Source organism: Lethenteron reissneri, chromosome 66 (genome assembly GCF_015708825.2).
Source record: "Lethenteron reissneri isolate LAM-NWPU_2019-01 chromosome 66, ASM1570882v1, whole genome shotgun sequence".
NCBI lineage: Eukaryota > Metazoa > Chordata > Hyperoartia > Petromyzontiformes > Petromyzontidae > Lethenteron > Lethenteron reissneri.
In genome coordinates, this window is record NC_083844.1 from 4,513,747 (window position 1) to 4,539,686 (window position 25,940).

The 25,940-nt window shown below is 43.0% G+C and overlaps 2 protein-coding genes across 2 annotated transcripts in view; one reads left to right on the forward strand and one right to left on the reverse strand.

Moving 5' to 3' along the window:
- The window catches only part of LOC133359832 (receptor-type tyrosine-protein phosphatase beta-like), a 425,084-nt gene that overhangs the window by 263,323 nt on the left and 135,821 nt on the right, over positions 1-25,940 (forward strand). The gene's annotated exons all lie outside the window — the stretch shown is intronic.
- On the reverse strand, positions 1,892-25,824 carry LOC133359885 (receptor-type tyrosine-protein phosphatase beta-like). The gene is made up of 9 exons (XM_061578447.1): positions 25,813-25,824; positions 21,954-22,005; positions 20,938-21,087; positions 19,814-20,021; positions 16,033-16,142; positions 14,042-14,162; positions 12,212-12,250; positions 5,663-5,791; positions 1,892-4,330 (listed from the first exon to the last, which is right to left on the reverse strand). Exons 1-9 carry the CDS (start codon positions 25,822-25,824, stop codon positions 4,207-4,209), a joined length of 945 nt encoding a protein of 314 aa, XP_061434431.1. The 3' UTR covers positions 1,892-4,206.

Genomic DNA, 25,940 nt, shown 5'->3' on the forward strand with positions numbered 1-25,940 from the left:
CGTACCATTTTAATTTCTTACCTCGGTTTTGGCTGGGCATAGACAAATATTCTTGGGTGACTCGCCCTGGTGTGCACAGCGTGGTGGCACTGGAAACCAGAAGGTGAGCATTCTCGAGGAACTCTTCGCCTTCTTATTCGTCCACACATAGCCACTTTCCAGCGTGCCCTCCTCCAGACTGTCCCGTTCATGCCCTGTGCCTCCCCCTTCCTAGTTAACGTGCACCCTTGGTCCGAGCACCCTGAATCGCTACCGATAGGGGAGGGGGCGTACGAGATTTGCTAGTGACAATCACGGGACCTCGACTCTCCCCTTCCACCCTTTCCCCGCCTCCCTCAACCGCCTTCTAACTTTCAATCAACTTTTGAATTGCTACCAGGTGAGAAGCGGTCATTTCCATGGGCTTGGGTGCAGCCATTTGCATTCTTCTGCTGGGGAACGCCACTTATTCGATCAACATTCAATTTCGGACATTAGGAAAACACATTCAGGCCTCCAACTTGGAGTAACTTGGCCTAAAAACCTTTGTCCGAGGTGTGGGGGATGGCGTTCCTAACATTAACAGAGAGTGAGAGAGGCCTTCAGAATGTCGAGTGAATCCCCTCTGCTATTGAAGAAAATGCGGACGATCTTGTTGATTGTCATATTCTTGAACCAATCATATTTCGAGTTTGCCATGTTGGGCGTATTCTTCGACACGCCAGAGCCATCGCACTGGCCTAGACGCCTACGGTAGCATTTTTCATGTGGTGTGATCAGAGGGCCAGTTAGCTAACTGAAGTAAAACTAGCTAGCATGTAAGGTAGCATCATCTAAGATTGATTATTAAAAATCTAAAAGTCATTTAAACGTTTAGATTTTTAGATGTGATTTCGATGTTTTTTTGTGGGGAAGCCTGTTGAATCCTGATTGTGTCATTTGTGTTTTACAGAAATGTTGCTTGCTTGGTGGTCGTATGAGTAAATGTGACTGGTTGTTGTATGTCCTTGTTTCTTTGGTAATGACATTGATTTTGGGCTATGCGATGTCTATTTGTGATGCAGCATCCTGTCATACTGCATAATAGTGGTACATCTTTGATGGTTTCAGTCACCATGTATTTATGTCTCTGCAATTAGTGTATTGTAACTCTCATAGATGTTGAGCCTCGTGTTAAATCACTTTATTCCACTCGATAAATGTTACTGTCACTGCGAATATGGGGTGGTTACGTCGAATGACGATCGCCTATAGCCCTAGTGTCATGGAGAGGTTGTTCGAAGGTGGTTTAATTGCAGGAGGATAGCACTGAAGGCCTAGGTGTAAAATACACGGCCCGCTACTGCTCAAGTGGCTGAAATGAAGTGCAGCACTCGAGTGTGGCTAAGGCCTTGTAGTCTTATTATCAGTCAAAATTGAGCAGTAGCGCTCTAGAAATGTTCACTCACAGCTGGCAAGTTCAAGAGTTTTTTCCCAGGTAGGTCTCCAAGGTGCTCCTGGCCGCTCTGGGACTCTCATTCACTGCGCTCCCCATTATGGCCTGGGAACAACTCATCCCCATTTCGGTGAAGCTCCGTCCTCTCTTCCCCTCCTGCCTTCTCTCACCGTTTCAAACATAAAGCATATGTTATTATCAGAGCATGTCTTATGTTTTGCCACAAGTATGTGTGGTTAATGCACGACTTGATGCCTTGCAACAGGTGTCTATTTGGTGTTTGAACATTTTAACACCTGTTAAAATGCCAGAAAGGGTAAAGCCTATTATAGTCTTCATCATATACCTCAACCCACCACGTTTATATTGTACCGTGTGTATATGTGCACGTGTGTGATGTATTGGTGTGTTTTGTATGAGCAAGTGCTTTTTTCACTAAATGGACTATATTAAAAAAACACAAGTTTCTTACAATAGTTTTGCGGTAGGTTATACACTTTATTTGAAGTTGGTTCAAGAATAACGAGCACTGTTTATTCCATGGAGGTAGTCGTAAAATAATAACAGATGACTGCTTTGAAACATTCGAGCAATGAGTTGCACCATGTGGAAACTCGCGCGTCAAATGACATCGCCTGATGAGAAAACCCGTCTGCTTACAAAAAAATCCTTTGCCCATTGTGGGGGGGGGGGGGGGGGATTACTGTCTTGAATAGAACGGCAATCTGCAAGCTCGTATATGGGACTATTGGAGTTTGGTTCAAAGTTCTGTTTATCTTTCCTATACTTTCCACTCCTATCGTGTTTTTGCATTGCTTGTTATAACGTTCTTACCCGCCCCCTATTGGACGTCTGTGAAAAAGAGCCTTATACCTTATCGGTTTCCTCCTGTCGTATAGAGTTTCCGATTATGTAATACGACAATCACTCCTTTCCTCTCATGTTACCCTACATCAACCCAAGCATTAAACAGGAAGTATTGCAAATGTAAAATATTATTAACATTGTCGAGTGTTTAAATATTATTTTAACGATAATTGTTTTTATTTAAAAAAATGTGTAGAGGTTTCCTGTATTTCTAAGATTAAATCAAACTACGTCTCATGTACTATTTATAACGGACTCGTAGAGTGAATTTTCTGATTAACAACAATTTGCTCGTAGCTGGAACTCACAAAAAGGAAATTGATGCGGATGTCAATAAAGTTTGAGGACATGAAAGCAGATGATCCTGATTATAGCCAAATACCCGTCATAAAGAAGTATAAATTTCAGACATTAAGTCACAATTTTAATGGGACAAATTCATGCCTATAAAATTAAGGTGTTTCATTTACTTCCCTTTACTATAACATTTTATAGAACTAAACCTACAGGTTAATTTTGAACCAGCTGTATTATATCGATACATATTAATTGCATGGTAAATACAAGTAAAGTACATGGTGATCCTTAAACTAAACTATTTTATTTTGCCAGACAAGGCCCACTGAGCGAAATATATATTTTTAAGAAGCGATCTGGTTATCACAAATGATAGCTCAACGTAATGGCTTATCACGTGGACATTTGTAGCAGGCAAATGCTCTAAATGTGTGATGTCGATTCTAAATGTGGAGGGCAAAATCGGAGGACTCGGAAAAAAATTCACGTAACCACGGAAAAAACACGCAAGGGTCGGGATCGATCTCACGACCACCTGCATACCCGGTAAGGTATTTAACATCTCCCCACCGTGGCGCGCCATTGATGTTACAAGAGTACCATTACACATCCAATGGATAATATGTATGAGTTTTAACGCGAAATTTGCAGAAGATTTGGGTTTAGCATTTCTCGTGATTGTGAAAAATGATCGATTACTTGCAAGTTTAATTATTACTGATCCTCCCATCCTGCGTGTCCATGACTCGGTCGTCACCATGTGGCGACAAATGAGTCTGACATGAAACCGATAATCTTAACAAAGAATAATAACAGATTAACGCACTCTATAGATTCACCCCCGTATAGACTATGTAGGTAAGTAATACATATATTTCATCGCCCGATGTGTTATATTTGGCATTATCCATGGATTTGTTTTGTCCAGGCCACCTGTCCTCTACCTTTACCCAGATTCAAGACCCGAGGCAGACGATCCATGGCTTTGATCTTCCACGAATAATATGGGCACAAACCCAAATCGAATCCACCCAAACAATGGCAGAAGTGGTTACTTAAAGCACAATTGAAAATAAATATCTCCGGTAGTGTGTGCCTGGGATCACCCAGAGTAGGCCACAGAAGGAATGACTCTTTAATGCCCAATTCACAAATGCGAATGGGGGAGCATCATCAGAGCAGTACAATCCACTACATCTGACACAATTATCTGGCTCAACCACCTCAACGTAAAATTAGAGTTGTTACTCTTCACCTACATCAGCCATTCGAAGAAGACACTTATAGATTTCCACTGAGACCATTAAACTTGCATCGGTACCCTTAGACCAGTACAGATACTCCATACACTTACAGATCTATAGGCGCAGCTGCTAAACGGCAGAGCAGTGTTTGCAAGAGCAATTTTTGTTCTCGAAGTGCAATGCCTGCCCGCTGGGGAGCATTATGACAATATCACACCTAATAAATGTGTACCTGGTACGAATGAATTAACCTTGAGAACGAGTAAAAAATTACCTTGACATGAACCCAGCACAGGAAAGGTCTTATTCATGTCTTTAAACTATGTAGAGGATCTGTTTCTTTTTTTATATCGAACAGAAGGAGGTGGTGAGTGACTTGAATGGCTATTTCACATTGACGTATACATTGTCGGGGGCGATATAGGTGGGATCGGAATTTCCCACGGTCTTGGCATCATCTTTTCCCGTCTTCGACTCTGCACATGAGTGGTGGTCCTCTTGGTGTTCACTTAAATAAAATGAAAATAAAACGTTTGAGCACGATGAACCAATCCACATGTAACGTAATAATAACCTCTTGTTATGTGCCACTCACGAGTATAGATACAATCTAAGCGAAATAGAAAGCTGATAATAATATCAATGACTGCTCCCGAAATTCCAATAAAATTAAGAACTATGATAATAGCGAATAATAATAACGTGCATTAAAAATCGAAACCATCAGAAATTTTATTTTTAATGAAAGTTATTTTAACAATTTTCTGTGATTTTGTCCGAGGCAGTGACCTGATGTAAATGAATTTGTTGTCTTGAGAAAGGCAACAGAGATGATGAAATCCGATACAAATATAGTCGAACCAACGCTTCTAACTGCTATTCAGAAAAATTGTATGGGAATTTTAAACCGTGGCCGAGATTCTGCTGGTAAATCATAATGCAGGATATGCTTAAATATAACGTTAGACTATCAAATATGAAGCAAAACGCTCAATTGTAGATGCGTTTGTTGAGCCAGCAAAACTTAACCCACTTTTCATCTAGAAAACTGGAGAGCAGCGCGGACTGTTACGAACTTAACATTACAAACAATAGCACATTTAATAATTACATTTAAAAGACAACATATATACTACCAAAAAGTAAGAATTAAAATTACTTTGTAAAACTGATCAGTGCTTCTCAAACTCATGCTCTTTTGGGCCCCTAAACATTAGGGCATGTAAACATACTTTTTCACTTTGTTTAAATAGTTTTACGTCTTTGCGTTTTGAAAGTGATTTAACTTCAATAAGGATTTGAAGCTTTCGTGACTGCAGGAATCCATACTCTTTGGTTCTTTCGAAAAAGTCACGTAGGTATAAAATAAAATTAATCACGACGTTTTGGGCGCAATCAGATGGGAAAGCATAGTCTGCTGCTGAGACAGACTGTTTTGAAAAGCATGGTCTGTTACCGAAAAAACCAAAGAGTATTAAATTCAATAGTGACGTATTTTTCACGTGTTTTTTGTGCATTTTGGAAGAGTGAGATATAAAAGGCCTGCAACCAAATCGAGTTGAATTCGATTTAGATGTTTCAATCGACTAAGCCTGAATCAGAATGTGATACGATTAACATCAGGTCACATTTTGATTGTAGCGTCAAGAAATTTGTATTTTTTTCTATTCATTTTGAAAACTGTAAATGATTCTTATTATACACATACCCATACAATTATGCATTGCATGAACTAGATGGTTACACCCATGATGAGCATGATTGTCACTCGTGTAAAATTTGATTAACTATACTACTCGCAAATTATGTCAATTGATGCAATTGTTGTTTGTCCACGTACCTATTGTCCAGATCTTCATAAATGCAGTCATCAGCAGACATGTATTCATTTTCGACCTTGTGACTTGCATCACAAACATCCTTTTTCATGCCACCTGGTACAGCCGGAAGCTCGCCCCATTTTCTTTCGCTTTAAGAAGAACATGGCATAAAAATGGATCGGTGATCATTTTTTGATTACCACATGCAGGCAATCTGCAAAAAGTATTGTTATCAGAAAGGTAGCTAAAACTGATGCTACCGGCCTCAAAGCACAACCGCACTAACCATTGCGCTTGTCACTCCATGCCCGTTGAGTTTAAATGTTTGAGTTTTTTTACCTTAGGAATATAATCACAGTACTTCATTATTCACTTCATAAAAACATTGCACCTTGTTCTTCTTTTGTCGAGAGGTGTCAACTAAGACAGTTTATATCAATGGAAACTCCTGGCCTCCAACTGTGACTTGCAGAATTAAAGTTTTCTAGACCATTTTAGTGTTTCCAAAATTGCTATCTAAAAAATCACATTGTTTTGGAAGCCACTGGAGCTCTGAACTTTTAAATGATCTACATTGACACGCGATTGTCTATTATAACTGCTGTTTGTGTTAGTTTGTTGTCCTACCCCCGAACCTCGTCCTCAGATCTTGTGGGGTCGGGGAATTAATGTACGAGTCCTCACACTAACTTCTTACTAATTTTCAGCCCTGACTACAACCACTCTAAGACACAACCAATGCTCAATATCTCAAGCACAGTCCTTTATTTGCATCCCACACTTCCGATGAGCACGGTTGGCTACGTACGGTGTGAAATAAGTGAAACATACACGCGGTATGTTCTCCTATAAACACGATAGTTGTGTTCATGAAGAACACCGTGTTATGGAAAAATCGCGTTATGATAAATAATATAATATAGGGGTAAAGCACAGTCCGTGATAACACTTGAGATGGGTACGCAGACTGAACAAAGACTGAGGTGCGTGGGTGGCATCTAGAAGCATCCAGCAGCATCCATATGCCTTGGGTGAGCCAGCGCCTTCACGTCTGAAGACACCACCACGTGAATAATTCCACCGCTCATGCTAGAAATAATTTTACAATGCGAACAACAATGCGAACGATATTAATAATTTCACCGTCCTCTGTAATTAATGACGGCGGGCCACTGCAAGTTGGCAAAGTGACACCAAACCATGCTGAGGATTCTTGATATTTTGTAGGAAGTGGGGTAGGTCGGTGCTTGCTGCCACTCCCGCTTCCACGGTGTCTTTCTTTCATCTTTATTTTCTTTACTCTTTGGTTCCCTTTGGTTCTTAAGTAAACAATTTTTATTCTTATTAGGTTGCATTTTTTACGTTTAATCACCAATCAGCTGCGTGGCCTTCCTGTTAGTAACGGCACATGCAGCCTATTCTTGTCACGAGCCATACAGATATCCATACATTACACTAACATCACACATGAATATGCTCACCTTCACATATGCACTGTAGTTTCAAGCATACATTAAATACACTTCAGATTATAACACATAATGCACTTTCATATCACACAATCAATATCACCTGCACTCAAGCATTAAAACACACTTTTGCACTAGAAAGCATATGCATTAACTATTGCTTACGCATTAAACACACACTAACACCTGTATCCTTACATTCAACCAGGCTTAACATATACATGAACATCTTCTTGGTTAAATTTCGATTTAAAGCTTTCGTGACTGCAGGGATTCATCTTCTTGTTTCTTTCGGTAAAGTCACGTAGAAGGGAAGTAATAAAATAATAAAAATAAAACATAATAAAACAATTCTCACGACGTTTCGGCTACAACGCAAGCAGCCGTCTTCAGGTGAAGAATGAGACACTACCAAACTAGGAGCTTATATATAAGCTGCATTGGGGGTTGAAGAGCGCCTTAACAAAAAGAATGTGCATGTGAAGAGGAATTTAGCATATTCATGGAAAATGCGTAGGCGTTGGGCGGGGGGGTGTCAAAGTCATATTATGCCCATGCATTATGCAGGATCAGCAGCAACCAAGGGGGGTGCAGGGATTAGCAGTAACAAAGGAAAGGAATGTTAATGATATGTAGCTGCAGTTACTCAACAACCACGTAGAAAACTAAAGTATAAACTACATAAAAAACTAAAGTATAAACTGCATCGCACCATCAGTATACTTACTATACTCTATAATAAGCTGAGTTACTAACAGCAAGTAATACATTACAATTCTACCTCGTAAAAATTCTATAATATGCTTCCATCTAAACCTTATTCTCTTATATCACACGAGCATATACCGTACTATATACTGCCATAGATAAACCCAACATTAAATTATATACTGTATTGCTGTAAACCAACCTATATCTTATACATTTAATATAACACTATGTATTATTCTACACACCCTAATGTGTATCGAAATGGTTTATTACGTCCTTCCAATGATTGCTGAGCCAGAATCCATCTTCTCGGTTAAAATTGTCTCTGTGTTTGTATATGTGGATCGCCTCATGAACGAATCTCTCATGATAGCCAGATGGCTTGCAGAGAACCTCTGTCTTGGAGAAGTCGATATCATGTGAGCCCACTGAGTTGTAACAGTGATCTGCCACGGCTGAGGTGTTTGTCCTACCGTGTTTCAGGTCAGCTTTATGTTCACGGATGCGGTCCGAGACATGTCGTTTGGTTTCCCCAATGTAACTGCTACCACAGAGGCAACTTAGTTTGTAGACGCCAGGGTACTGTATGTCTGGAACCACATCTTTCACAGACGGTACCAGATCACGGATTTTATGTACTGTGTTGAATCGGACCTGGATCTTGTGTTTAATCAGGATTTTGGAGATCTTTTTTGTGACTCCAGCAATGTAGGGTAAGGTGATGGTCTTGAAAGGCTCCTCAACAGGATCCTTCTTGATGGTTGGAGTGATGGCTTTGCGGATTGTATAGTCGGAGTAACCATTTGCCTTAAGAGCTTGGCGTACGTGTTTGAGTTCACTGGAAATGTGTTCATGGTCGGAGATGCATTGGGCTCTATGATATAGAGTCTTGATGAGGGAATTCTTCTGGGATGGATGGTGGTGGGAATCCGGTTTTAGATAAGCATCCGTGTGGGTGGCTTTCCTGTAGACAGAGTGGCTCATTGAACCATCAGGTCTCCTTTTGATTAGGACATCCAAAAAGGGTAGCTTGCCATCATTTTCGACTTCCATGGTGAATCTGATGGCTGGGTGTATGGAATTGATGTGGTCGAGAAATTGGTCTAGAGCAGGCCGGCCATGTGGCCAGATGACAAAAGTGTCGTCTACGTACCTCTTCCATAAGGTCGGGCGTAGAGTGGCAGTCTGGATAGCGTCCATCTCAAATTTCTCCATGAAGATGTTGGCTACAACCGGAGATAGGGGGGAGCCCATTGGGGTGCCCTCAATTTGCTTGTAGAAGGTTCCATTCCAGGTGAAGTATGTATTGGTTAAGCAGTGTTTCACCAGGGGGGGTACCCCAGCATTCAGTCCTTGATGAACCAAGTCTTCAATGATTGCGATGGTGTCAGGCACAGGTACCTTGGTGAACAAGGAAACCACATCAAAACTGACAAGCAGGTCGTCTGGGGACAGGGCAATCCCCTTGATTGTCGATACCAGGTCAGTAGAGTTTAGTACTGCAGAGGTGGTTTTTCCAGTGAAAGGCCGTAGGATTTCGGACAAAAAACGAGCCAGTTTGTAAGTGGGGGAGTTGATAGTAGAGACAATGGGACGAAGAGGTGTATCTTCTTTATGTATCTTTGGCAAGCCGTACAATCTTGGTGGTCTGGCTGCAGAAGGTTTCAACGAGAACTGTTTGGTCTGATCAATTAATGCGGTTGAAGCAAAACCAACAACATCATTTCTGCTTCAACCGCATTAATTGATCAGACCAAACAGTTCTCGTTGAAACCTTCTGCAGCCAGACCACCAAGATTGTACGGCTTGCCAAAGATACATAAAGAAGATACACCTCTTCGTCCCATTGTCTCTACTATCAACTCCCCCACTTACAAACTGGCTCGTTTTTTGTCCGAAATCCTACGGCCTTTCACTGGAAAAACCACCTCTGCAGTACTAAACTCTACTGACCTGGTATCGACAATCAAGGGGATTGCCCTGTCCCCAGACGACCTGCTTGTCAGTTTTGATGTGGTTTCCTTGTTCACCAAGGTACCTGTGCCTGACACCATCGCAATCATTGAAGACTTGGTTCATCAAGGACTGAATGCTGGGGTACCCCCCCTGGTGAAACACTGCTTAACCAATACATACTTCACCTGGAATGGAACCTTCTACAAGCAAATTGAGGGCACCCCAATGGGCTCCCCCCTATCTCCGGTTGTAGCCAACATCTTCATGGAGAAATTTGAGACGGACGCTATCCAGACTGCCACTCTACGCCCGACCTTATGGAAGAGGTACGTAGACGACACTTTTGTCATCTGGCCACATGGCCGGCCTGCTCTAGACCAATTTCTCGACCACATCAATTCCATACACCCAGCCATCAGATTCACCATGGAAGTCGAAAATGATGGCAAGCTACCCTTTTTGGATGTCCTAATCAAAAGGAGACCTGATGGTTCAATGAGCCACTCTGTCTACAGGAAAGCCACCCACACGGATGCTTATCTAAAACCGGATTCCCACCACCATCCATCCCAGAAGAATTCCCTCATCAAGACTCTATATCATAGAGCCCAATGCATCTCCGACCATGAACACATTTCCAGTGAACTCAAACACGTACGCCAAGCTCTTAAGGCAAATGGTTACTCCGACTATACAATCCGCAAAGCCATCACTCCAACCATCAAGAAGGATCCTGTTGAGGAGCCTTTCAAGACCATCACCTTACCCTACATTGCTGGAGTCACAAAAAAGATCTCCAAAATCCTGATTAAACACAAGATCCAGGTCCGATTCAACACAGTACATAAAATCCGTGATCTGGTACCGTCTGTGAAAGATGTGGTTCCAGACATACAGTACCCTGGCGTCTACAAACTAAGTTGCCTCTGTGGTAGCAGTTACATTGGGGAAACCAAACGACATGTCTCGGACCGCATCCGTGAACATAAAGCTGACCTGAAACACGGTAGGACAAACACCTCAGCCGTGGCAGATCACTGTTACAACTCAGTGGGCTCACATGATATCGACTTCTCCAAGACAGAGGTTCTCTGCAAGCCATCTGGCTATCATGAGAGATTCGTTCATGAGGCGATCCACATATACAAACACAGAGACAATTTTAACCGAGAAGATGGATTCTGGCTCAGCAATCATTGGAAGGACGTAATAAACCATTTCGATACACATTAGGGTGTGTAGAATAATACATAGTGTTATATTAAATGTATAAGATATAGGTTGGTTTACAGCAATACAGTATATAATTTAATGTTGGGTTTATCTATGGCAGTATATAGTACGGTATATGCTCGTGTGATATAAGAGAATAAGGTTTAGATGGAAGCATATTATAGAATTTTTACGAGGTAGAATTGTAATGTATTACTTGCTGTTAGTAACTCAGCTTATTATAGAGTATAGTAAGTATACTGATGGTGCGATGCAGTTTATACTTTAGTTTTTTATGTAGTTTATACTTTAGTTTTCTACGTGGTTGTTGAGTAACTGCAGCTACATATCATTAACATTCCTTTCCTTTGTTACTGCTAATCCCTGCACCCCCCTTGGTTGCTGCTGATCCTGCATAATGCATGGGCATAATATGACTTTGACACCCCCCCGCCCAACGCCTACGCATTTTCCATGAATATGCTAAATTCCTCTTCACATGCACATTCTTTTTGTTAAGGCGCTCTTCAACCCCCAATGCAGCTTATATATAAGCTCCTAGTTTGGTAGTGTCTCATTCTTCACCTGAAGACGGCTGCTTGCGTTGTAGCCGAAACGTCGTGAGAATTGTTTTATTATGTTTTATTTTTATTATTTTATTACTTCCCTTCTACGTGACTTTACCGAAAGAAACAAGAAGATCTTCTTGGTTCTTTCGGTAAAGTCACGCAGAATGGAAATAATAAAATAATACAAATAAAACATAATAAAATAATTATTATGTTTAATTTTTTATAAAAAAAAAATGTTTTTTTTTCCCACGAATGATAGCTCAACAAAGTAGCTTATCATGTGGAAATGTATAGTAGCCAAATGCTCCCAATGCATGCTTCCAAATGTTCTAGGGAAAAAACAGAGGACTCAGAGATAAATCCACTTGACCACGGGGAGAGCATACAAACTTCAAATATACAACAGGCGTCAGGGTCGGCATCGAACCCCCGACCTCCTGTATACCAGGAGAGGTAGTGAACATCTCGTCCCCATGTCCACAGAGATCCTGATATCTCGTGGAAGAGAGTCCCATAGTCTGAGGGCTCTAGGGGAAGACGCTTGGTCACTCATCATCAGAGGAGATATGCATCCCCAGAACTATGAGACATGGTGAGGGACAGCTATTTTAATGGATGAGACAAGCAGATTAGAGGAATTAATACTTGCCCAGTTTGCTGTATGGAATTGGGTTTCTTGAAACAATTCCTGTAGAAAGAGGCACATGTTGAGAACATTTAACCAATAGGCAGACTACTAGGTCGACAGACACACAGATGAATGGAATGACAGAAGCAGCGATAGGTCTAAGACCTAACGGAGTGCCCGGGTTTTTATCTGGGCAGATGCCTATGTTTTAAACTGGGCTCAACCCAGTCAACAGTGACTGCACAGAAACCCAAGTCATGAATTTGCTTCTGCACTTAATTTCGATAAATTCCAGCTCTGATAATAACTCAACAGTCAAAATCTGTCCTAAAAGAAACAAAATATACACGTAATATATTCTAGATGATATTATGGTCAATTATGTAGGTGAAGAAGGACCATTGCCCAAAACGTTATCTATTTTTCCCTTTTAGAGCAGTGTTATTTATAAATGTTTTTTTTATCTATGCCTATGAAATACTGGCAATGCAGTATCACAAACATACAATTAAAATAATTGGTTTGAATGCAATGTGATGAATATTACACTTTCCGTTGCAGGGTGACTTGAAATATGCTGCCCCCTGTTGTATGTCTAGATATATGTAGAAATTTCTTCGCACCTTACGTAGACAACCGTGCTAATCAGAGGTGCGGGGGAAGGACAACAAACTAAACACAAAGCAGTTTAAAGAAATTAGTTTGTCAGACAAGATTATTTAAAAGTGCATAGTTCCAGTGGCTTTCGAATATCGGAAGGACGTTCCAGACGGCCGCAGAAGCGCATGCAATAGCGTGCAATACAGTGATCATCTTTGTTCAATGGTTGAGCCAAAAGCCACTGCTAAGATGACTGAAGTTAAGTGACTCACTTAACTTTGAGGAATTTTGCATGTAGTTGTGCGATATCCGCTTCCCCAAGATCGTTTTCTAACACAGGGTGATGCACTACTCTGCGAGAAATTCGAATGGATAATTTCTCTCGTGACGAAACATCATAACACTATCAAAAGACACAGCATCACCAGAACTTTAGAAGTCACTTTCTTGAGGAAAGCAGAGTTGTTGTGTTTTTACAAAGAGGCTGCATGAGTTAAGAGATACTCACCAGGGTCTCGAGCAGGGGCGGTTTCTTCATTAGGGCGATTGGGCGACGCACCACCAATGTCATTGAACCACAGAGTCACGCTAGCCGTCACTGTCAGCCTCTGGATATAGTCCAATCAGCGTCATGTCACGTTCTGTGGAGTACCGCCTCTTTTTGGGCGATTTCACTCCGGCTGAGAATCGCCCCGAGTGGCCCCATAGACTTACATTCAAAGATGTTTTTTTTCGAACGGGGGCGCTCCAATGCATTATCTATGGCTTCCGGGAGGGCAAGCCCTAACGTGCTTACGTCATCATACGTGCTTACGTCATCATACGTAAGCACGTTTCATCCAACAATATAATTTATCGCTAGTGGAATCTTTAATAAAATAAACTTGAGTGGTTTGTTTTAATAGTGAGTATATAAACAAACAAGATGTATTGTAAGAGTCACTTTATTTTTCATTAATATTAAAGAAGTGAAGTTGCCTTTACATGCTTAAGCTGTTAATTTATTCATTGCATGGGTGGACCTTATCCTTATCAATCATCCAGACATTTGCCCCCCCTGAGAGATTTTGCAGGAGCCGCCACTGGTCTCGAGGATTGGCAAATAACTGCACAACCCGCGTAGTATGGACAGGCCTTTATCCAGCAGTGAATAGACGAAGGTTTGTTCATGTACACCTGTGACCAAAGTTGATATCGCGGTGAATGTGAGGTTTGGCAGCTGTGCTGTGTGTGTGTGCGCTCAGAACGTACAGCTGCTTCCGGCGTATGTAGAGTAAGACCCCTCCAACAATGATCACAAACGCTCCCAGCACACCTCCCACCACACCTCCCACCACAGCTCCCACCACAGGGCCAGTGATGCTTCCCGAGCCTGATAGGAGGGGAAAGGAGAGAAGGGCGACATCAGTGCTGTGTCAACACCAATAGGCTTTAAATATTTCTCCATAAGAGGGTTTTTTTGGGTTATATCGCGTAAATATAAATGCGTTGTTAAACGCAACACCACCCAACACAGCCAAGCACGTAAACAAATGTGCCAATTAGTTACTAGTTCAGCACTAACCGGTTATGTGTTGCAGAGTAAACCCATAACATTTACAATTCAAGCACTACATTACAACCAGCCTCATCAGGCAACAGTCATAATTGACAAACTTTACGAATTGTCTGTCGGGTTTTGGCGTGTTTAACTACACACATTTATACGTATGTGATCTAACGCTCTCGTCGGCATAGACCCGATCTCTGATCCTGACTCACCCAGCTTCTCTACCTGGTCCTGACTCACCCACCTACTCTACCTGGTCCTGACTCACCCACCTACTCTACCTGGTCCTGACTCACCCACCTACTCTACCTGGTCCTGGCTCACCCACCTACTCTCTTCTTCTCCCCCCCCTTCACTGGAACAAACTCCCCTCTCAACATTAAGCAATGATCTTCGCTCACTCGTTTCTTCTCTTCCTCCAAGGCTCACGTATTGTTCCATAGCTCACCGCACGACTCCTTAATTTTCCCCTCATAACCACCACCATTCCTGCTTCCTCTTCATATTGTCATGACAAGGCTCCCCGCTCATTCCCTCATTCATTCATAACATTCATGCATTCATCATCATTCGCCGTCATCAATTTTGCCTGAACGTAATTCACGCAGTCATCACAGATTTACTCATAGCTTCCTCTCATCTTTTGTATTCACATCATTTCCACCATTACATTCATATGCACCATTCCTAATTTTCTCCATACAGCGCTATATAAATTTAGCTCATACAAAATAAGCTTATATCTCCATCAGACACTTGCCCTGCTGGTTACCGCTCATTGTCCGGCATCCCTGCCCATTGCTCAGGTTTTTCAGTTTTTGCCAAACGCTTCAGAATAGCGGCAACAGCCTTTCTGGAACTGGAACCGTGCCGGCCTAAATAAAAAATAACAGAGCTTCGAGGAAACAATTAAATGTAAAAATGCGTATTGTAGATGGTCAATAATTTGTGCACACTTTTGCTGTGCATACTGATGATTGCAGTGCTCAATTAACCTGGTTTCCCGAGTTTGATTCCCAGTCACAATTCATTTCAGGGGTGACTGATGTCTGAACCGGTCCTTGCTTCTACCCCCCTGCACCAACGTGCACCGACCAGTGGGGTGAAATGTGGCCACGCAACTCCCACGTGTGGTGAAACGAGGTCAAGACAGCATAGGGAGCCCTTCAACCATGAGCATATCAAGCTTGATCCAATATCATTTGGTTTTCTGGAGACTTTGCAATTGTGACTCGTTTATAGTGGAGATGTAAGACGGTCTGAACCGAGTTCCAGTTTGCCTAGGACCATTGACTTCTCGTCTAGATTTAACACAAAGCGCTTGCCACAAATTAACCTAGATACCTCGCAGATATCATCAAGAAGCATAAAGCATCATCACACAAATTCCGGTCATCCTCACAGCAGCAGCGGCTTTTGGCTAAATGTCTAACAAAGATGGTCAGGGCATCACGCGGTGCTTCCATTGTGCTTCTGCGGCCATCCGGAACGCCATAGGACCTATGCACTTTTAAATCATTAATTGAAAACTCATTTCTTTGGAACTGATTTTTCTGTTTAGTTTATTGTCCTTTCCCCGCACCTCCAAATAGCACAGTTGGCTATGTATGGTGCGAAATAAGTTCAACATAATACACATGTGCACGAGCTGGATGTGCTCTTATGCTGAATGGCAGTAAATCGGAATACTTACTGGATAATGTCATGAGTGGTAGAGAGAAACGTGTGTCCGTGTAGATGGCTACCCCTCCAGCGCTGACGGAGCGTGCGTTTGGAATGTACGTGTAGACGCGGAAACTGATCCTGAATGGTGGAAATGGACAAGGTGGAAGAACAACACGAGAATGGGGGCAGGAGTTTACACAACTGATGGGTGAGGAAATATGGATCCATGGGTGGTGTATACAAGAGGTCATACCTTCCCCATTGGCCTATTATAAGGCTTGTCATTGCAACTTTAAAACATGGCACTTGTAACCAGGCTAGATGCACTCTTTAGCAGCAGAGCAGTGTAGCAAATACTCTGAAAGAGCAAGATGGCGCCATTGATGGCAGCCTCGGCAAGTTGGTGCTACCTGTTTTGTCTTGTTTTGTCTGTTTATTCAGTGTTCTTCCAAAATTTTCGGAGTTCTCTAACAAGAGACGAACTTTTAAACATCAGGGAAACAACTCCTGTGGATTTATTTCCCACTTTTCTGCTTCCAGCGGCAGAATTAGTGGGCATTCTAGTCAAAGCCGCGCTAGGCTTTGTTCAAGCAACGAAACGCCACCGAAGGGGTAAATGGTCGGGGGCTCTAGTACGGCTACGCAGACGTGGGATCCGAACAGTGCTTCCAAGCTTTTTCCTCTCAAACGTACGTTCACTGCGCAACAAAATGGATGAACTTCAGCTACTGATGGTGAAAAACAGAGACTTTCTTGCATCTTCTGTCTTGTGCTTCACGGAGACATGGCTGTGTGATTTGATCCCGGATACTGCGTTACAACTGGCAGACTTCCAACTCGTAAGATCGGATCGGGACATAGCACTCTTCGGCAAGACAAGGGGCGGTGGTATTTGTTTTTACACTAACAGTGGCTTGTGTGTCGATGTAACAGTGATTCTGCAACATTGTTCTCCCGACCTGGAATCATTTTTATAAACTGTAAACCTTTTTACTTGCCTCGCGAGTTCGCGTCGCTCTTTTGGTCGGAGTTTATTTGCCGCCGGGTCCTCATGTTAAAGAGGCCCAACGCATGCTCGCCGACCAGATTCTGAGTGTGGAGCTAGAAAATCCGGATTCCCTGGTTATCGTACTCGGCGATTTTAACAAAGGTAATCTCAGCCATGAACTCCCCAAATACAGACAATTCATGAAATACCCTACCAGAGAAGGGAACACTCTGGATCACTGCTACACTACAGTCAGTAGAGCCTACCACGCCGTCCCCCGAGCAGCACTGGGACACTCTGACCATGCCATGGTCCACCTGATTCCTGCATACAGGCAGAAACTAAAGCTCTGTAAACCTGCTGTGAGGACATCTAAACAGTTGACCAGTGAGGCTACGGAGAATCTGCGGGTGGGCTTGGATTGTACTGACTGGGATATGTTCACGACTGCTACCAATAGCCTGGATGAACTCACAGAGGCTGTGACGTCGTACATCAGCTTCTGTGAGGACTGCTGTATTCCAACACGCACCAGGGTGTACTTTAACAACAACAAACCCTGGTTTTCAGTAAATCTCAGAAGGTTGAGGTTGGAGAAGGAGGAAGCGTTTAGGAGTGGGGATAGAGACAGATTCAAAGAGTCGAAGAACAGGTTTAGCAAGGCGGTGAGAGAGGCTAAACGACTGTATTCAAAAAGACTAAAACATCAGTTCTCTGCTAACGACTCTGCTTCTGTCTGGAGAGGGCTCAGGCAGATCACCAACTACAAGCCCAGAGCCCCCCACACCACTCACGACTCCCGCCTAGCCAACGACCTGAACGAGTTATACTCTAGATTTGAAAAACATTTGGACTGTCCTGAACTACCCCTTCCCACCCTAGAGGCCTCCTCCTCCCCCCCCCCCCCCCCACTACAGAAATGACTCTCTCAATTCAGGAGGGAAAGGTTAACAGACTTTTCAAGAGGCAGAACCCCCGCAAAGCAGCCGGGCCAGACTCTGTCTCTCCAGCGACCCTCAAGCACTGCGCTGACCAGCTGTCTCCGGTGTTCACCAACATCTTCAACACCTCACTGGACACATGCCATGTATCAGCCTGTCTCAAGTCCTCCACTATCATCCCTGTGCCCAAAAAGCCAAGGCTAACAGGACTTAAAGATTACAGACCTGTCGCCCTAACCTCTGTGTTAATGAAGTTTTTTGAGTGCCTGGTGCTGGCACATCTCAAAGCCATCACAGACCCTCTCCTGGACCCCCTGCAGTTTGCCTACAGAGCCAACAGATCTGTGGACGACGCAGTTAACATGGCCCTCCACTTCACCCTACAGCACCTGGACTCCCCAGCAACCTACGCCAGGATACTGTTTGTGGACTTCAGCTTTGCTTTCAATACCATCATCCCTTCCCTGCGTCAGGACAAGCTCTCCCAGCTAAACGTGCCCGACTCCACCTGCAGGTGGATCTCAGACTTCCTGTCTGACAGGAAGCAATGCGTTAGGCTAGGGACAGAAGTCTCTGACTCCCGGTCCATCAGCACCCGATCTCCTCAGGGCTGCGTCCTTTCCCCTTTGCTATTTTCCCTGTACACCAACAGCTGCACTTCCAGTCATCTGTCCATCAAACTCTTGACGTTTGCGGACGACACCACCCTCATTGGGCTCATCTCTGGTGGGGATGAGTCTGACTATAGGTGGGATGCTGACAACCTGGTGACCTGGTGTAGCCAGAACAACTTAGAGCTTAATGCTCTTAAGACAGTGGAGATGGTTGTGGACTTCAGGAAGAATACAGCCCAACTCCCATCACCCTGTGCGACTCCCCAGTCAACACTGTGGAGTCCTTCCGTTTCCTGGGCACTATCCTCTCCCAGGATCTCAAGTGGGAACTGAACATCAGCTCCCTCATAAAGAGAGCACAACAGAGGATGTACTTCCTACGGCAGCTGAATAAATTCGTCCCGCCAAAGACAATGATGGTGCACTTCTACACAGCCATTATTGAGTCCATCCTCACCTCCTCCATCACCATCTGGTACGCTGCTACCACTGCCAAGGACAAGAGCAGACTGCAGCATATCATCCGCACTACTGAGAAGGCGATTGGCTGCAATCTGCCTACCCTCGAGGACCTGTACACCTCGAGGACCCCTGAGGCGAGCGAGGAAGATTGTGGCCGATTCCTCCCACTCTGGACACTCTCTGTTCCAGCTACTCCCCTCCGGCGGAAGGCTGCGGTCCATTAGGACCAAAACCTCACGTCACAAAAACAGTTTCTTCCCATCTGTTGCTGGCCTCTTCAACAAGGCCAATGCTCAAAATGACTTTAACACTATATCTACACAATGACACCTTGCAATAGTTGCACTGTTACCCTATTGCATTTTTGTAATTTTATATTGCATATTATAGCTATTGTATATTTTGTATTTTATTTTATTCATATTTTTACATACTTTAGCTCCTTAGTATTAGTTAGACTTTGTACCTTTAGTATAGTTAGACTTGTACACCACTTATTTAAGATTTAGGATTCCTATATGTTGAATGCATGCACCTTCCTGCCAAAGTAAATTCCTTGTCTGTGCGAACTTTCATTGCGACTAAAACCCTTTCTGATTCTGATAGGCAGCTGTCAGATCGAGAGAAACTGCATCGGTTTAACGTCTCCAATTTACAAATGTGTTCTACGTAGGTCTTGTCAATACTCCTCGCATTGTGAGCACGTGATGCCACCTTTCTTTCAAAAACATCGCGTAAACATTTATGGGGTTTTAATTCGTTGAAATAAGCTCACGGAAAAATGCACGCGGGCAGGGAACATACCTGTAGGCAGTGTTTTGCTTTAAGGGGCCATTGGGGAAGCTTCCACTCGTTCTGCCAGTGCCAATTTGGACACTGACGATGGAGTTGAGGTTGGAGCACTCGGAGGGGTAGACACGATCGTCCACCTGGTACACGTTCGTGCTGCCACTCGCATATTCTGAATACGTGCTCAGAGGCCACCTCTTCTCTGGACTCTCGCTGTTGGTTCCTGTGTGATCGGACAGAGTGAATCCATCCATCGGTGGATTCCTTTTTTACATGCATTCGTAAAAAGTTGCACGTAAAGTTTCCAAAATTAATCCTCAAAGGAATACTCCTTAAACGTGGATCTAAATTGCACGTGAAAATTTGCACTTTACATTCTAAATATGTATATACTACGGTTTTCGTTACCGTAACAATTTCAACTTGAAGATGGAGAATGGATTTCAATTTAAAGCTTTCGTGACTGCAGGGATTCATCTTCTTGGTTCTTTCGGTAAAGTCACGTACAGTAGAATGGAAATAATAAAATAATAAAAATTCAACATAATAAAAATATTCTCACGACGTTACAGCCACAACGCAAGCAGCCGTCCTCAGGTGAAGAACAGGTCTGTCGAGAAGACAGACTCTGTCTTCTCGACAGACCTCATAGAGGTGCAAGGAGGAAGCACAGGCAAGACGGAAATGCAGTAGCAGCCAGGAAGTCAGCTGGCATCAAATTCAGACCTCGACTCCCCTCCTCTACCATCCCAGGTTAGCTCTACAGTCCTCTGATTATGAAGGTTTAATCGGTCAATTAATGAGTGTTTACATCCAGGAGGAAACAAGTACCCAGAGAAAACCTACGTAGGGCAAGACCATTCTATATGGCCAGCGAGGGTACGGGACCACGACGTTAATGGGTTGGGTGATTCACCAACACTCGCCTCCACTGTTGTGGATTAGACATGCAAAGCTACCAAGGCTTGGATAAAAAATAAAATTGTGGAAGAATCAGATATTGATGCCGCTACTTCTCGTATACTTAGCAAGCACTCGAATGTTTCATCTCATTCCCCCTGGTAATAAAGTTAACAATCATTTTAGTCGTGCATGAATGAAGTGACCGAGCCGTTTTCATGGCATGTCCATTGCGTTACCATCGGACTGTTTGACGATGACCGTGTAGTACTTGAGGTCACCGTTTGTGTTCTGGAACCAGCTGCAGCTGAAGGAGACGGTTAGGCTGTTCGGTGTCACCTGGTTCTGCACCGTCGTGATGTTCACCGTCTCCGGAACGGGTGGAGGAGCTACCCACATGAGCATGACAGTTTTGGAAATGAGCATAGGTACACAGACTGTCGTAACTTAGAGCTATTTGTTAATCCACTACTGGACGAAGGCATAGACATTGCTTGATCATACTTTCCCATGCTGGTCAGTGTGGGATAACGAAGCAGGGGCTGGAGGAGCTAGCAACAGTTCAGATACTGATATTTACCATAGTCAGCAAATGCATGGGGGGGGGGGGGGGATAGCGCAGCACCCTCAATACGGTGACCACTGCTCCAACGTAACAAGTGAGGCTTAAACAAAAATCCATCGTAGCCGTTTTTGAACAGCCAGTCGTCAGGGCAAGTGCTATTAATGAGCAGCCATTTAAATGATAGCACCGCTCACAAGGGAGTTGATAAGGCCACTCCCAGAACTGGCCACCTTTATCCCTCTGCAGTGCGGTACGTAAGGTGAACTTCTTTTGTACCGTACGTAGCCAATCATGCTAAATCGGAGGTGCAGAAAAAAGACAAATTCTGATGTTTAAACACTTAACCAGGTCGTCATTTGAGGTACAGTTGAGTAAAGCAAGGCCCAAACCTCAACTTAAGTTGTTGGGTGTGCACGATGACAACTTTGAACTGTTTATAAAAAAAATACCATGCACAACACGATTGTTACTGGCATGTCAGAAAGTTAGGAAACGGTTAAGAATTTTAAATGACTGATACAGGTTGGTATGGGTGGATGGGTGCTTGGACATGAATCCCCTGCTACCAGAACAGACACCCGATTGTCTCCAAAATGCATTGCACACATTTATGATTGATTTGTTCACACATTTGGTACAAAACTCAACAATCACAACCAATCATGTGCCAATCAAAATGTATGAACTCACCGCTTACGTCGGTCCGTGCTTTTCCTTGTAGAGTTTGACTGTGCACATATTCCTGAGAAAGTAGTGATATTGACTAAGTATTCAGTATTCGGCTTCAGACGTCCAAGCATAGCAAATGTTAAATTAGTTCTTCCATTTCCCTGAGGCTCCGTAATTGTTTCATTCAAAGAATACTTTGTAATGACTGTGAAATTGTCATTGAAGACGCCTACGATCTGCAATGGTTTACTGCCGTTGATCACTTGCAGGTACAGCAAGCTCCATACACCGTCGGGGAGAGACCAACTGCAGGATATATTCTCCGAGGAATACGTGAAGCAAGAAAAGTCTCTGACAGATGCTGGATCTGGGGGAGGGGGAAAAGTTGGTGAATGGGGTAGTTAGGGGGGAGGGGATGCAGGATTGGTGAAGATGTAACTCATTGCTGATATTACCAATGACTATTAATCAAACCCATTTAATTCAAACACAGTGGCACAAAAAACTGACACTTGCAGGGTCTCAGTTATGAGCATGTGCGTGCATGTGAGACACGGTTGGTGCCTAAAATTGTCGACTCCATTGGCAATACGGGCGTGCCAACATTGGGCCCGATTCCCCTCGGTGTGCGTGCTTACCAGTCCACCTCTGCTCTGGGTCTTCTGGTTTTTCCCTCCAGATTTAAAAGTCATGAGTTTAGAGTATTTGGCTGCTATAAATTTCCACATGATGATAAGCCACTTCGTTTTTGCTATCATTTATGATCGCCAGGCCGCTTCTGAAAAGAGCTACATAGCTCAGTGGGCCTTACCTGGTACAATAAAACTAGTTTATCGTTGTGCGTGCTGAGGTTACATCCCTGTATGATGATAGATAACCGGGCCTTTTCTCGTGTGGCCCCCTGGCTGTGAGTTCACATCCCCTGGTCGTTCACGATGCTGACTCCCTAGCTTTATTTATATCGTGCCTTAAAACGCACGTATTTTAAAGAAAAATATATATTTCGATTAAAGCTTTCGTGACTGCAGGGATTCATCTTCTTGGTTCTTTCGGTAAAGTCACGTAGAAGGGAAGTAATAAAATAATAAAAAATAAATAAAATTAAAACATAATAAAATAATTCTCACGACGTTTCGGCCACAACGCAAGCAGCCGTCCTCAGTTGAAAACCAGGTCTGTCGAGGCGACAGCGTCTTGGAGTCGCGGCATCTCTTCAGAAAGGTGAGAGACTCGATTAGCTGAGCCTTCTTATCCCGGAGCTTGTTGAAGGATCTCAAAGTTATGTGGAAACCCTCCGCCTAGAGGCAGTTAAATTTAGATTTAAAGCTTTCGTGAATGCAGGGATTCATCTTCTTAGTTCTTTCGGTAAAGTCACGTAGAAGGGCAGTAATAAAATAATAAAAAATAAATAAAAATAAAACAAAATAAAATAATTCTCACGACGTTTCGGCCACAACGCAAGCAGCCGTCCTCAGGTGAAAACCAGGTCTGTCGAGGCGACAGCGTCTTAGAGTCGCGGCATCTCTTCAGAAAGGTGAGAGACTCGATTAGCTGAGCCTTCTTATCCCGGAGCTTGTTGAAGGATCTCAAAGTTATGTGGAAACCCTCCCCGGAGAGGCGGACTGCAGTCACGAAAGCTTTAAATCGAAATTTAACCGCCTCTACGGGGAGGGTTTCCACATAACTTTGAGATCCTTCAACAAGCATCGGGATAAGAAGGCTCAGCTAATCGAGTCTCTCACCTTTCTGAAGAGATGCTGCGACTCTAAGACGCTGTCGCCTCGACAGACCTGGTTTTCACCTGAGGACGGCTGCTTGCATTGTGGCCGAAACGTCATGAGAATTATTTTATTATGTTTTATTTTTATTAATTTTTTATTATTTTATTACTTCCCTTCTACGTGACTTTACCGAAAGAACCAAGAAGATGAATCCCTACAGTCACGAAAGCTTTAAATCGAAATTTAACCGCCTCTACGGGGAGGGTTTCCACGTAACTTTGAGATCCTTCAACAAGCTCCGGGATAAGAAGGCTCAGCTAATCGAGTCTCTCACCTTTCTGAAGAGATTCCGCGACTCTAAGACGCTTTCGCCTCGACAGACCTGGTTTTCACCTGAGGACGGCTGCTTGCGTTGTGGCCTAAACGTCATGAGAATTATTTTATTATGTTTATTTTTATTATTTTTTTATTATTTTATTACTTCCCTTCTACGTGACTTTACCGAAAGAACCAAGAAGAAAATTATATTCCTTGAATCTTTTAGTTTGAGATTGGATTTTGTTGGGTTGAGCCTGCACGTGTGTGTGTTTTGTACAGCCCCTTCTGACCTCCAGGTGCAAGGCGCCTTAGCAGTGTAAATAAATATCAAATTATTACGGGGATCAAAATTACGTCTGCCTACTTTAAATCACCTAGAATTACATCCTTCCACATGTTTTTGGCCTGCCTATACCAAAAGAGAATAGTGGCCTGTCAACAAGACCAATGTGAATCGTGTATGTGTATTTTAAATGCAGGGGCAATGGCAGCACTACATGGTGGTAAAACGTTTTCAATACCAAATTAAGTAATACCACGTGTATTATACACAATGCTCTTGTGATATATAGTAGCATACACACATTACTGTCTAAATTAAAATAGTCCGATCAACAGATTGTATAGGTACTTACAAGTTATGTCCATGACCACATTTGACCAATATGAGAAGTACCCATTGGTAGCCTCCACAGATACGGAGTAGTTCATTCCAGGAACCAGGCCAGTAAATGTTGTCAAGTTTGAGTAAATCTGGAATGTTGTAACCAAGTTTCCACTCTCAGTCTCTCTCAAGTAGGCCCAGTAGGAGAACGAGTCTAGGAGATAGGTCGTTCCTGAGACTGTCATGGTCGTGGTAGTCTTGCTGGTGATGGTTAAAACGATGTCACTTGACACTGAAATGGCCAAATGCAAGCAAGACATTTTAATAGCATGTTTTAGTTACTTTACAATGGTTGAAGCGAATAATGAGAAATACCAATTGCAAACAATGGCAGCAATCATGTGGTGGTGAAACGTTTTGAATACTAATGTAATAACGTTAATATACGCAATGCACTTGTGATATATAGTAGCATACACAAATTACTGTCTATATTAATATAGTCTGAACAGTTGACCACAACGGTACTTACAAGTTATGTCCATTACCACATCTGACCAATATGAGACAGACCCATCAGAAGCCTGCACAGACACAGAGTAGTTCCTTCCAGGAACCAGGTCAGTAAATGTTGTCCCGTTTGAGTAAATTTGGAATGTTGTAACCAAGTTTCCACTCGCAGTTTCTCTCAAGTAGGCCCAGTAGGAGTACGAGTCTGGGAGATACGTCGTTACTGAGACTGTCATAGTCGTGGTAGTCTTGCTGGTGATGGTTAAAACGATGTCACTTGACACTGAAATGGCCACATGCAAGCAAGACATTTTAATAGCATGTTTTAGTTATTTTACAATGGTTGAAGCGAATAATGAGAAATACCAATTGCAAACAATGGCAGCAACATGTGGTGGTGAACCGTTTTGAATACTAAAGTAATGCAACGTTTAATATACGCAATGCACTTGTGATATATAGTAGCATACACAAATTACTGTCTATATTAATATAGTCTGAACAGTTGACCACAACGGTACTTACAAGTTATGTCCATTACTACATCTGACCAATATGAGGCAGACCCATCAGAAGCCTCCACAGACACGGAGTAGTTCATTCCAGGAACCAGGTCAGTAAATGTTGTCACGTTTGAGTAAATTTCGAATGTTGTAACCAACTTTCCACTCGCAGTTTCTCTCAAGTAGGCCCAGTAGGAGAACGAGTCTTGGAGATACGTCGTTACTGAGACTGTCATGGTCGTGGTAGTCTTGCTGGTGATGGTTAAAACGATGTAACTTGACACTGAAATGGCCACATGCAAGCAAACCATTTGAATGGCATGTTTGAGTTATTTTGCAATGATTAAAGCAA

Excerpts from the sequence above, each read along its gene's own strand:
- LOC133359885 (XM_061578447.1), bottom strand. Across the intron at positions 14,163-16,032 it reads ACCACTCATGACATTATCCA|GCTCGGGAAGCATCACTGGC; the intron begins GTAAGTATTCCG and ends CCCTCCTATCAG. Across the intron at positions 4,331-5,662 it reads TATGAAGATCTGGACAATAG|TGAACACCAAGAGGACCACC; the intron begins GTACGTGGACAA and ends ATTTTATTTAAG.